Source organism: Branchiostoma belcheri, unplaced genomic scaffold (assembly GCF_001625305.1).
Source record: "Branchiostoma belcheri isolate BF01 breed outbred unplaced genomic scaffold, Haploidv18h27 scaffold230, whole genome shotgun sequence".
Classification (NCBI taxonomy): Eukaryota; Metazoa; Chordata; class Leptocardii; order Amphioxiformes; family Branchiostomatidae; genus Branchiostoma; species Branchiostoma belcheri.
In genome coordinates, this window is record NW_017803825.1 from 116,351 (window position 1) to 130,652 (window position 14,302).

At 40.7% G+C, this 14,302-nt stretch overlaps 1 protein-coding gene across 1 annotated transcript in view; it reads right to left on the reverse strand.

Moving 5' to 3' along the window:
• LOC109470755 (CREB-binding protein-like) overlaps positions 1–10,449 on the reverse strand; it is a 30,830-nt gene extending 20,381 nt beyond the window's left edge. The window contains 9 exon segments of the mRNA XM_019769819.1: positions 459–718; positions 1,279–1,465; positions 2,956–3,103; positions 5,315–5,437; positions 6,237–6,342; positions 6,770–6,976; positions 7,634–7,756; positions 8,340–8,571; positions 10,148–10,449. Coding sequence (XP_019625378.1) covers positions 459–718; positions 1,279–1,465; positions 2,956–3,103; positions 5,315–5,437; positions 6,237–6,342; positions 6,770–6,976; positions 7,634–7,756; positions 8,340–8,571; positions 10,148–10,312 — 1,551 coding nt within the window. The 5' untranslated portion in view covers positions 10,313–10,449.
• Between the last annotated feature and the right edge of the window lie 3,853 nt (positions 10,450–14,302).

Below are 14,302 nucleotides of genomic sequence, written 5' to 3' on the forward strand. Positions count from 1 at the left end.
TGTCGCTGATGGAAAAAGGTTGATAGTTTTGTATTGTAGGCTGGTTCTAGATATCTATTGGTTGAACCCCAAAATAAAGCGACCTGTTTTAGAGACATTTCAAACGCTTCAAGTATGAAATGGATATTTACTGGAGGTACTCACCATGTAGATTGTTTCTGAGCTATTTCAAATACTTCAAGTATGAAATGATGACAAAAATGTACTCAGATTTGGCAGTAAATTTCATTACAAGACAGCTTTTCTCATGTATTTTTTTGTTTTGCCACCCTAAAATTGCATCAATGCCTTTAAAGATTCCATTTTACTCGGCTAACAGCTTTATCTAACACGGCAGCTTGCATTACTGGTGCTGTCTCTACTGCCATACTGTACCTACGCTCCTCCTACCAGCGCTACAACGGCCGCCGACCTGGCGAGCACGGGAAAGCGCGGGCGTCGAGGAGCGTAGGATGTACCTTCTTGGAGATGTCACGTACAGCGGCGAGTACCTGTCCCAGGGAGGTGGCTTGTTGTTGTTGTTGTTGTGGCGTCATGTTCTGGACGTTGGGCAGCAGGCTGCTCATGCTGGTGTTGAGCGAGACGTTGGCGGCGCCGGGAAAGCCCGACTGCTGGCCCTGCGCCGGCTGGCCGGGCAGGAACGGCTGCGCACTCGCCTGGTTCTGTTGGCTGGGCACGATCGCGGCCAGGTTGGCGGCGATACCAGTCGCTAAGTCAACTATGCAAAATGTTGGAGAAGAAACAGAGTTAGGTCGATGAAGGCTAGACATCTAGGTAATGTGATAGCCAAAACACAATTACTCAACAACTGGATAAAATTTGAAAGCACCAGGATGTTCTATAAGGCCACAGCAAGTAAATTTTATGGATGATATCCTCCGCAGACTCCAAATCTAATGTGAGTGGGCGAAAAAAAAACAAGGCGGGCCGAAAAAACAAGGTTCCTACATTTTCAAATTTTGACTCAATCATTGTACAAATGGTTTTGATTCTGTTCGAACATCACATATACACAGCCAACATCACATATCACTGCATCAAAGTAAGAAACAAAACATTAAATCAGAGCCTTTTCTTGTCTCCTCTCTTCATAGTTATCTGCCATCCACCTTCCAGCATGGCAACAGACATCTTTGCCCATTTTCGGCATGCCTACCACTGTCAGAGGGCAACAAAATTTTTTTTTCCAAAATCAGGCAAAAATTAATGCGTGCGCTGATGTCATCCAAAAAATTGCTGTGGCCTAAGTAGCAGAAACCAGAGGTAAAAGAGCGCCACCTTGAGGTCTTGGTGCAGACTGCATGCCGGGCTGGTTCCCCGGCACCAGTGCGGCCGGTCCCTGTCCCGGCCCCTGACCAGGCCCCGAGCCGCGCAGCTGCTGCTCCTGTAGACGCCGGTGTCGCTTCTCTTCCAGCTCCTTCTGAATCTTGTAGATCTTCTCTGCTAACAGGTGGTAATACTCCTCCTGAAGACACAACAGGCATGTGTAAGTACAGGGAACACCTGTTTAAAGCCATCCAATGCGATTTCAGAGCAGCAACACTAGAAATATTCTGAATAAGGCAGTCTTTTTGATGCTGAAACATACTGCTTTACATTAGCACATTTCAATCAGTATTTCATATTTTTGGCTATCTGAAACAGCAGAAACAAGCCCCAAGATGAGCCCTTTATTTTAAGGGTGGTACCCTAAAAATCAGCCAAAGGCCCTTTCAGTGACCATTTTCCTTCAAAATTTTAGGTATATATGCTATATGAGGGTTAATACACATTGGGATAGTGTAGTTTTAACTCAGTATGTAGATAAGTGACTTTAAATTTTCGATGCCAATGTTGGAAAACCAATTGAACAATGTTTCAGCACTCTGGTCAGACTGGTGTCAGATCATGGAGCTAGAAAAGGTCGATCAGTTAAAAAGCTTTATGTCCTTTGCAGGGGTCCACACAGAAAAAGGCTAGGGTCAGCATCTTTTTCTAGGGTCGGTCCGGAAACAAATCAACAACATTAATGATTGAACAGAAACCCTGTTTTAAATTGTGTTGACCTGCACAATGTACTAACTGTCAACTACATTGACAAAAATGAACGTTATTTGACATGTACAGACTATACTAATAACTTAACTGTTTCTTTTACCATACAAGTTGCTTTTTTTTTATTGATAAGGCCAAACCAATTTAATTTGATGTTCCTCGGATTCGCCCTGTCCATTTTTTTTATTTGCGAAAAAAATTTTAGGTTGTAAATCAACTGCAAAATGATCAATGAAAGAGATATTTTGGCCCCTACGGTTGAAGAAAATCTTTTTATGTTTACCGAAGGAAAACATATTGTTTTTACTCAATTTCCTCTTCCTCTTCTTCTTCTCCAAACACTAACCTCTGACCTGGCCAATGACATGATTTGTTGACGTCTGTCACCATGGTGACTGGTGTTGGGTTACATAATGTTGCAAACTTCATGGTCTGCTCTGCTCCTGTCACCATATACTAGTAGTACATGTATGTAGATACGTTTGAGTAAAAGTTAACAGGGCAGACCATGTCCGAAGGTAAACATTATGCATTTGCTTTGCAAATGTTACTTCTCTAGTTCTTCCTTGTCTTTCAATGTAACAATGCAACTTTTATTCATTAAAAGTTCAAAATCTATTGTTTTATTATAAACCAGCCTGGTATGTTGACTTCATGGCTCATATTGTAACATTTCCGTCTATAATGGGGTGCCTTGGTCTTTTTTTTCAATCAATCAATCAATCAATACCCTTTATTTATACTGGAAATGCCCTGTCGCTTCATATTTTTTCTGAAAAAAATCTGAGAAACAACAAATTAAATTGGTGTGGCCTTAACTGTGCTTCTTTTACCATACAAGTTAGTTGTTTTTATTGATAAAGCAATTACTACTTTTGGAGAGTGATGACACAAAGTGGAAGTGATATATGAACTGCGTACCCGGCTGTTGGCGGTTTCGTACATGTCTCCCTCCACTTTCCTGGCGTAGGCGACCAGGTTGCCCATCCTTCTGTCCTTGAGCGCGGCCGGGTCGGGGGTCGGGAAGATAGCCTGGACTCTGCAGAATGAAAAATAGAGGGCTTGTAGTCTGTAGAAGGAAACAGTAACAAGTTCTCAACACCACTCATCAACACCTGACCTCCTGATCTAACACATGTAGTGCTGTGTACCAGTTTACTGGACTTGGATCCGGACTTGTAAGAATGTTTAGGTTCAAGTCCAAAAAAAACCTAAAAGTCAAGAAACGAGTCCGGACTTATTACAAAAAAAAAAACATTTCACAAATCACCTAAAACCTTCCGTAGGTTGCAAAATCTTTGGTGCAAAATGAAGAAAACATTGCCATCAGCCATCGTCAAGTATCGGCCTCCATGTTATGAGGCCAAAGTTTTGCCCAAACAACATTGCAAGGTTGCCAACATGCAATTTTGTATGTGGGTTTAGGTCCGGAAGTCCAGAACTGAACCTAAACCTCTGGACTTGAATCCGGACCTGAACCTAAATGTGGGTTAAGGTACACAGCACGAAACACATGGCCAAGTGAAATGAAGCAGTGTTCTGGCCAGCCTGAAATTTTTTTCTGTCATTTCAAAAATGACATAACATCATGTCGAGTGGCAAACAGTGGAAAATTTTTAAATCCTGACCACTTTTTGACAGACTAGGCAAAATTTTTGGCCGTCACGAGTTCAAAATTCCTTCAAATGATGGATGCTGCCTAGAACACTGGATGGAATGAAGGCATCTTTTTCTTTTACAAAATGTTTTTACTAATGACTTGGATGAAAATAAAAAATATGCCACAAACAAATATTTCAATACAAAAGTCATGCAGCTGCCAACTTGCAAATCCACAGCCAGTGTTACTTTGTTAAAATCATCATCTTTATGATATCAAGAATAATTTCAGCCTTCAAAAGTAGGTTGGACATGCACATGAGCTGCACACATGGAGAGGGCTGTCAGGAGGTCTGATGTGATGACATGTGACAAGAACAAAGCTCCAAATACTGGATACACAAATGCACTATTGTGCACTTAAATTAGTGCAAGTAAAATTGGAGCTGTGCAGGTATTTCTGATGTCTACCTGTACCTAACCTGCACTGGTCCATGTACTGGTTATGTGTGTGTGTGTGCGTGTATGTGTGTGTGTGTGTGTGTGTGTGTGTGTGATTTTTATTTGCTCTATGACTATTACCACCTATGAAACATGAAAGAAATTATGCCAATAGTTTCTAAACAGTTAAACTTTGTCTGCAGGCCTATTATTTGAACAAAACAGGTGCAAAACAACAAATGGAAGTGTCTTATATCAAGCCATGCTTGCTAATGTGCAGTATTAGATTGCAAAAACATTCAGACATACCCATAACGTTTTACTGACAAGATTAAAGATACAAATGCAGGTGTCTGTAACAAAACTGTTGATGGAAGATGTAGTTAGACTAACACGTTGGCATAACGTACTGCACCTGCGCAAAACCCACATTATTTTTGTTGGATTTTCATCTAACACTGCATCAGAATTTTGCCAGAGGATACCTTTTCCGACACAAGATCTGAAAACTATAGATGAATGTCATTCTTAACTACACAAACTCTACCTTAAATGAGGCATTCTGCCCAAGTGCTACTGTAATTCCTGATTTTTTTCATGGAACTTTTATGTCCATGGTTTTCACTGTCACCTCTGTACCCTGAATTTATCATTAGGCCACAGCAAGTAATTTCTACGGATGACATCAGCGCGCGCATTAATTTTCACCTGATTTCAGAAAAAAAAGAAAGAAATTTTGCTGCCTTCTGACAGTGGTCACCATACCAAAAATGGGCAAAGATGTCTGTTGCCATGCCGGAAGGTGGATGGCAGAGAGGAGACAAGAAAAGGCTCTAATCTAATGTTTTGTTTTTTACTTTGAAGCAGTGATATGTGATGTTGGCTGTGTATATGTAATGTTCCCACTGAATGAAAACCATTTGTACAATGATTGAGTCAAAATTTTAAAATGTAGGAACCTTTTTTTTTTCGACCCGCCTTGTTTTTTTTCGCCCGCTTGCATTAGATTTGGAGTCTAAGGAGGATGTCATCCATAAAATCTACTTGCTGTGGCCTTACCGCTAACGCATCATTCATCTTTTGCCCCCCCCCCCATAAACGTGTAATTCCATGAACACCTCCATTTTTCTGTGAAATTTTGCTACCGTGAACATAAAGTGAATTACAGTATGCACAATGCATGATGGTTTTTGCGCAGGCGCAGTACGTTCTACCGACATGCTGGTTAAACTTGACTTACAACTTGTGCACCAGGTGGTTTCTGAGGTCCTGGGTGACATGTTGGTGCCAGGGTTGGACTCTCTTGGGGGGCTGCTGCTGGATGGTCACATTACCTGAGGAGTCCAGACTGTGGAAAAGGGAGCTGCCAATGAATATAAGAGGAACAAAAAAAAAAAGACAACAGAGATGGCAAGTTAGCCCATGCAAGGAACCAAAACAGACAACACCACCAACCTTGTTTATTTGTGTAAAGTAATCTTCAAACTTTTACCATGGTTTTATTTTTAATGGTGACTTGAAGAATTTGTGGCGAATATGCATATCAAATGTATTACTACAGTAACTATAATACTGAATAGTATTAACTTTGAATTTAAAATGCAGTGAAACATTCCTTTTCCCTCCTAACATGAAGTAAAACCAGAACAAAACTATATCAAATTAAATCTAATGGTAAATTTCCTGTTTGCAGTCACAAGCCTGTACTATATGCTACTTATTAAAAATAGACATCTCCATACTTTTTCTTGCAATAATGTTAAAATTGACGAAAGCCTTTTGTTTTCCTTTCAAAGTATCCGATTTGTAAGCTTATTTTCTAGAATTTTGTTAGCATTAAGAAGGAATAAGGGTTACAGTCTATAAACTTTCAGTCTTATTGGCAATCCTTCCTTTGTCTGATTCTTTTAATCCAACATTCTGCCTGTCAGTCTTCCCCATCCATGTGCTGTCAAAGCACTTTCAAGCTTAGCCCGTTTGCTGACAATCTGACCTGTCATCCTGCCTGTCAATCTTCCCTACCCAAAGGCAGGTTCACAACCGGCTTCTTTCAATTTCATCCCATTTCCTGTGTCTGACCTTTTGATCTGTCATTCTGCCTGTCAATCTTCCCTACCCATGTACTGTCAAACATGTGTGTAGATATAGCTAAAAACACCTACGTCTGCTGCCTCTGCATGGCACTCAGCTCGGCTCCCAGGGATGGCCCACCATTCAGGTTCCCTGGCCCACCTGGCCCCAGACCCTGCTGCTGGCCCAGTTGCATACCTGTAGAGAGAAAACTCCACCATCAATTAACTTGTCACCAGCAAAGTTCTTCCCTCAAAGTGCAGGACATAGCATTGCAGAGGTTAAATATTTCAAAATTTACACAGTAGAACATGCTGGTGGATGCCCTTGGGATTGTTGTGCCTCGGCTCGACGACCTCAAGAGATCCAACTTATACAATACCATTTAACAAAGTAAAAGTTGCGTGAGCTTGAGGACACTTTCATTTTCAATGTCAATATTGGAAAACTGATTGTACAATGTTTCATCACTCAGATCATGGAACTAGAAAAGGTCGATCAGCTCGAAAAATTTATGTCCCTTGCAGGGGTCCACACAAAAAAGGCTAGAGTTTTTTCTAGGGAAACAGGAAACACTACTGCAAAAAATACAGTAGAAATGCAGGCATGAGAGGGTAGTGCGTACTTCTGGCTCTGTTGGGTGGATTGTTTTGGTTATATGGCAGTCCCAGCGCGGCGTAGGCACGCTGCATGGACGTGTGGTCGATCTGCTGCTGCTGCTGCGGCGCCGGGGCCTGCTGCGGCGGGGGCTGCGGCTGCGGCGGCACGCCGGGCAGACCGGTCGCTGACGACGTCTGTGTGTGGGTCAGCTGGGGAAGCTGCGCAGTCAACCCTGGGAACCAGACAACAACACACTTCAGTTTCCTCAACAAACAAGAGAGTGATTGGGTTACTGATATGTTATCTTATGTCACACCGACTTAATTTTATGGATGACATCCGCGCGCATTGATTTTCGCCTGTTCTCAAAAAAAAAGAGAGCACATCTGGCCTGGCTCTAAGCCTTGATTATCTCACCATGGTAGTTAGCGACAATACTGAGCCGGTGGTAACTCTGGAGGACGGCATCCAGGCTACCAAAGCTCCACAACTTACTACAAGAATTTACTACATACGTACAGTGCCGATTCATAAATTCCGCAAAAAGCCGGCATGTGTCGGCTTGTCGTGTACGTCGCTATGTACTGCTGGAAATTCACAATGCCGGCTTTGTATTCCTGTGGTTTAATGGCATTTTTATTTTTGGCCGGATTTTTTTATTCGCCCGCGCGCACTACTTTGGGGGTCTTCAGAGGATGTCCTCCATAAAATTAAGACGATACGGCCCTATTTATACAATTTGAAATTAATATCTTTATCTTCTGTATATTCTTCTTATATATTACAAAGCTTTCATTTAAGTAAAAAAATGCATAAATCATATAGATGACAACATAATTAGAATGAAATTTAAACAGTGTAAATTGTACATCTCCAAAAACAGCCTTACCCATGCTGGCTTGCACCTCCTTCCTACTGGACACATTCTTGAGTGGTAGACAAACTGGACAGTCACTTCTGGTACAGTTCTTCCAGTGAGAGATGATTTGTCTGGACGATGCACAATGTGCCACTACAGAACAGAGTACAACATTTACACAACAATTTTACACAAAAACTGACAAAGCCGTTTGTGTTTTCATGACCTTCAAGCATACAGACCTCTGGGTAGCGTTTGGGATTTTCATGGATGTGTTGTAACAGTGGCAGAGCCTGAGATGCCCACTTGCAATGTGCAAAATGCACATGATTTTCAAGAACGGTATATCATGTTTGCATTGTTGTAGTCAAAGAAGCAAAAATTAACCATAACAAAGCAGTATTTTTTTTTATATCATGCTCATAAACCACCTTGTTCGCTACGCTCACTTGGTGGTTTATTCATTGTTTATCGCACCTGACAAGGGATTATCTCACAATATACACCTCGGGGTGGGTCATTAACCCTTTCAGACTGTTGGTAAATTTTCTGTATGTGCTGCATAAAATGTCTAAGTACTAACTGTAGTGTTTGTGACATGTGGCGAGTGAGCGGGGCGGGGGTGTCACGTGTTTGCTTTTTTTTCCAAATCAGATAAAAATGAAGCGAGTAGATCCGAGAACCAATAGACTAACAGTGCATGGTTGTGAAGATGAGAGAATCTGTTGTACTGTACCTTGGCAGTTCTTCCCAGCCTGGCAGTGGGTCATGTGGGTCAGCACGTTCTTCATGGTGCGACAGTGGGGGAGTTGGCAGTTCCGCACCTCGCCGTTCACGGCAGACTGTTCCCGGCGCTGGCACTTGTGCGCGTGCAGGAGGAGGACCAGCTGCTGCTGGATGAGCTTGCGTTTCTCGGGGTCTGCTGTGGGCGCGGTCACGCCGCCTTGCGGTGCCACTTGTGCAGGCGCCTGCAGTCGGGGAAAAAACCTCCGTTAAACATTTTTATGTTTACCGCTTGGTTTCTTCTTCTTCCATTCCAAACACTGACCTCTGACCTGGTCAATGACCTGAACCGGACTGTCTCACACCATGGTAACTGGTGTTGGGTTACATAATGTTGCAATTTTATAGTAGGAGGGATTTAGATCTTTCAAGCAGGCAAACAAATGTGAAAACATAACCTAAGGCCACACCGACTTAATTTCTTGGTTAACGGATTTTTCTAGAAAAATAATGGAGCGGGCGGGCGAAAAAAATAAAAGTAAAAACAGGCCTAGACATCCTATTATGGCCAAAAATGGTACAATAGGAGCCATGAAGTCAACACACCAGGCTGGTTCAAAATTTAAACAGTGAATTTTGAACTTCATATGGATGGATCATAACTTAATGACACCATTGCATTGAAAGATGGAATAACTGTAACAACTAGGAAGAAAAGGACTGTTTTCAACTGTTCAGGGCAAAAATATGAGCATTTTGCAGTTGATTTCTAATTATTTTATTTATTTTTTTTGCAAATCAGAAAAAATGAAGCGGGCGAATCCGTTAACCAAGAAATAAAATTGGTGTGGCCTAACCATGAGCTCTCCTGTGAATGGAAAGCTTAGTAAGACGCCATGTAACTGTTTTACCATGTAACATCGGTAAAACGTACTGTGCCAACGTGAAACCCATGATTTTCACAACTTTCCTTGGATGGTTGGTGAACGGTGCATCGGTATATGGGGAATATTACTTTAATTAAATGAGACGTTCTGCCTAAGCGCTATGCACAATACATTGCGGGTTTTCCGCAGGTGCAACTGTAGCTATGTGTCATATAAAGTTTTGTTATCTTCTGTTGTGTTACATCTTAATTCCTAATAATACAACCTTTTTCATATTTACTGCATTTTGCAGGAGAGTAAAAAAAAAGGCTCAAATAGCTTTATATGTTGTTGTATAAGCGTAAAACTACTACAAAGCATCAGCCACAAATAAAGCCTGGTACACACGGACAATACAGCAAACACAACCACCACACACAGGCAACACTGCACAGCACACCATAGCCGCCAATCACACTTCACTTGGGGGTGAGAAAGAAAAAATACCACAACAGGAAGAATTCATGTTTACGGCTTTACCAGTAAGCCTTACTATGTACTATATATATACTATAAATCATGATTTCATAACACCCCCTACTGTAAATCACTTAACTTTCGCAGTAGCAAAATTTCGCAGTCTGAGAAAAATGGACAGTCCGCGAAACTATACGTGCGCAGTGGCAGCAGGTGTAGAAGAAAGAAAGTCGCTGAACTACTTCTTCGCGCAATGATAAATTTGGGGTACAGAAGTGACCATGAAAACCGCGAATATAAAAAGTACCACGAAAATCAAGTGATTTACAGTATTTTCAGCACAGTGCTGCCAACCTTAAATCTGATGGCAAAAACTTGTTTTCAGGTATGTAGACTTTTCGACAGACTTGAATTTAGAAATGGCAGAATCAGTGTTTGTTTTCTTTGTTTTTTGTGAGAAGTGAAGGCGGGCACGTACCATCGCCCTTACCATGTTGGCGTTGCCCAGCGAGGACGTCACATTTGGGCCAGCGAGGGGCGCGGAGGTGGGAATTTGACTGAAAGAAGCTGACATAGACAAGGAGTTGGACATGGAGAGGGAGGGGGAGGGGGAAGAGGAGGGGAGGGAGGACCCACTAGACATAGGGGAGGGGAAGGGGTGGTTGTACGGGCTACTGCTGGTGGGTGGCTGCTGTCCCAGGTAGTTCTGGTCCAACCTTGGGACCTGTTATGGTGAAGAAATAAGGAAAATAAAGTCAATGATGGCAGAGGAAGGTTAGTAGCAGTACCCTCCACTAGTGATACACCACTACAGAGGAGGCTGAGGGTGGAGGGTGTGAAAGGGGGTTGGGGAACTTGTCTATAGCAGTTTGGAACGTCACATTTTCATGACAGTTATTTCACAGAGGACAAATTTTATCCCCAGATCTGTAAGGGATTTTCTTATTAATCAAGAAAAACAGTACACTGTTTTGCCTTTCCTCTCAAAAGACCATCATATTGCTGAGTTTAAGTGCTATGCCATGTAGTACTTTTAGTTTCACTCATTATATAATATTATGTACAGTTGGATCATTAGTATCTGGACAACTATATTCTCTCCAAATGTAGCAGTTGTTCCTCTCATACTACAATAATAGATACATTATATATACCTCTTTTTATACATTACATTTTAATCCAAAACATCCCATATGCAAAGTACCTCGTGGAAATGATCCCAAATTGCATAAACAATGAAATATAAAGATTTGTTTCCAACTTGAACCCAAGTGACCTGGTCAAGCACCTATATCTAGAATACTGTGACTGAAAACATTCACCCTTCATTCTTTACACATCTGCTTCAAAGTAGCATAAAAATTGTGGCACATCTTGAAATATTCCAGTATCCAACACTTCTGTCTTCTGACCAAAAGCTGAATCATATTTTGCCATTGGGCACAGTTTAAGCATGGCAGACTAGTGCCTAAGAAGTATATTGTAAACCTTTGTAGTTTTCAAAATGAATTTATATACAAGTCCTTTCACACAAGTATGATGATCATATATCATTAGAAAAATGAGAGGAAAGCCCCAATAATAGAGCCAATATGGCAATATACAAAGGTGTTTGACAATGATGACCCCAACAATGGATGTTACACAAGTCTACCACGAAGAAAAGGGGCATGATAGACACAACCTAAAGTTGTAACTAGAAAGCAACCACCCAAGCTTCATTAAGTCATTATTCACAAGAATATTATCTGACCATATATAAAATTATATTATCTCAAGTAAAAAATGGAAGTAATGTTTTGGCCTGTTTGTGTTTTGTAACATTTTGGGTCAACATAAATTGTTCAGTATGAATGGACTGTGATGATATTTGGTATGTTGGTAGATCTTGGGAAGACAAAGCTCAAGGTGGTTTTTGGGCCGCCTGGAGGCTTTGCTTGGTACTGCAGCAGAACTTCTGTTTGTTTGTTTTTTTATCTTTTGTCCTGGAGTTGCTATGGTCTCGTTTGGTGGCTGAGTGATAGAGCAGTGTAGGTTTGAGCCCAATAAGAACTTGTTCCGACACTGCAGGAACATTTTTGCTCAAATCTTTTAAAGAGGATAACTTAACACAGGAAGGATGGATTTCCAATTTTCCATGCATTGAGCATGCAAGTAGCTCGGGGTTCCTGACTTGCCACTAAAATTGCACCAAAAGCGACTAGAAAAATGGCAGAGCGGCTTGACTTGAAATAAAGTCACACGGGTGTGCTTATCAAAACTAAGCAAAAATCAAGACCTGTGCCGGGATAATGGGTTGTAGAACAGAGTCATATGCTGACAGAGTGTTGAAAAAAATAATATCCATATCCTACCGGCAGAAACGTTTATGAATTTGATCGGCATTTTGTCACTTTCCGTTTGCAAGGGTTACATGGGTTACAAAAACTAGGTTTGGTGGAAAACATCAACATGCAAGTTGATTTTGACAGATACATTAATCAATTTCCTCATCAATATGCAAATTTATGCAGCAGGTTTTCTGCATGTGAAAATGCAACCCAATTTTTCTTGTTTAAAAATTGTACTTTTAGGTCCCTTGGGAACAAGTCAATTTGCATATCCGCATGCACAAAAAAGCTTTAGAACTTTTTTGAACTTTAACATTTGAAATCAAAATCATTTCAATTTCACATGTCGAAAATACAAGGAAAAGTTAATTTTCATTATGTTTTGTATTTGAGAATGTAGCAATATGAGACTTTCCTCCATTCCATAAGCATGATTCAATTTTAGAAGCTACTTTTGGGCATAAAAGTTTAACATTTAAAAATAAAGTCAGTTGAACATTTGAAAATCAGTTAAACATTTAAAAATGATTTAAAAGAATGAACGTCTATATCCTCAGATTATGTTGAATGGACAATCTGCCTATCTGTAACATCACATCAAAAGCAACAACTTGAAAATGTAGGAAGTGAAAATATAACAAATCATCCACAAAATCCTCCCAATATCTGCCTGAAGGAAACACCCCCCCCCCGCTATTCCAAAAAACGGGTTTTTCTGGACCATTCCAATTTGCCTCATAATTGAAAGGGTGCATCTGAAATATTACATTGACCGCGAAAACAGCTACAGCAAAAATACAAATTCGTGCATCATCATGTGCATGTCAGCAGACGGCGTATGAAATTGCATGCCGATTAAACAAAGAGAACCCCATGTTCTAGCTGCGAACATGAAAAAACGGCTACCCACAATACTTCGTCTGGAGGTCATGACCTCCTTCACAGAGTAATAAAAGAAACAGTAAGTATAGTAAAGTATAACCTCTGTAAATAACAAAAGAGCAATACTTTCCCAAATAAAATGCATGAAACTTAGGGGTCTCCCCAGAAATTCTTAGGGGAGAGGTGCTCCCTAATCGGTTAATGAAAGAAATCAGCAAAATTACATGAAAATACTAAGGGAAAACCCTAGATTTGAACATTTTGGGAGAGGTGCTCAGATTTTTGGGAGAGGGGGAGCATGCTTGCTTCAATGCTTGGGGAAAGCCCTGATTTTATGAAACTCTACAATACTGTTAATCCAACCACTCAAAACCAGCCTGCCACAGAAGTTACATGTGGTCAGTTGTAGCTTATTAGCTTTTAAAAACTGCCTTCAGTTCTTCACAAAAGCACGCTTATACAACAGATGACAAGATAGTACTGGAAACATCTTCAGAACATCACTCTCTGATAAGAGAAAGACAACAAGCAATGCCGGTAAGATCTGTCTGGTGCAGGTGGTGTCAAATATTACCCACAACAGAACTCTCTCTGTCTATCAGTCAGTCTCAAAAGACTATGTCCCATAACAGTACAGGTATACGGAAAAAATATATATTTTTGAGCCCAGCTAAATCATAGGAAACACAGGCCTAGGGTACCCCATAGTAAACTGAGCGGTCTGTACTGAGACATCATATAACCAGACTACAGAAAACCAAGTCAGTCTAACTGATAGCAACCTGTGTGTCGAAACAACCAAAAATACCACAATGCAATTACAGAAAATATAATCATAACAGCTAAAGTACCATTGCCAATAGAAAAGCAACACCAACAATGGCATAATACATGAAGCTGGAATTTTACTATCCAAATGTATAGACAGTAAACTGCAATTCAAAACATCTAGCTGTAATTTTGCTTTCTCAATAAGGCCACACCAATTTAATTTCATGGTTAACGGATTTTTCTCGAAAAATAATGGAGCGGGTGGGGGAAAAAAACAGGCCTAGGCATCCTATTATGGCCCAAAATGGTACAATAACAGCCATGGAAACCAGGCTGGTTCAAAATTTAAACAATGAATTTTGAACTTTTAATGATACCATTGCATTGAAAGATGGAATAACTGTAACAACTAGGAAGAAAAGGACTGTTATCAACTGTCCGGGGCAAAATATGAGCATTTTGCAGTTGATTCTGATTTTTTTTTAATCTAGAAAAAATGAAGCGGGCGAATCCGTTAACCAAGAAATTAAATAGGTGTAGGCCTAATAAAGATGCATGGTTATTGGTTCCTTCATTTCGAGCAAATTCTTTTCTGTATAATATATGTAGGCTGCAGGTTGATAATGATAGTAACTAGTAACTGTAATCAC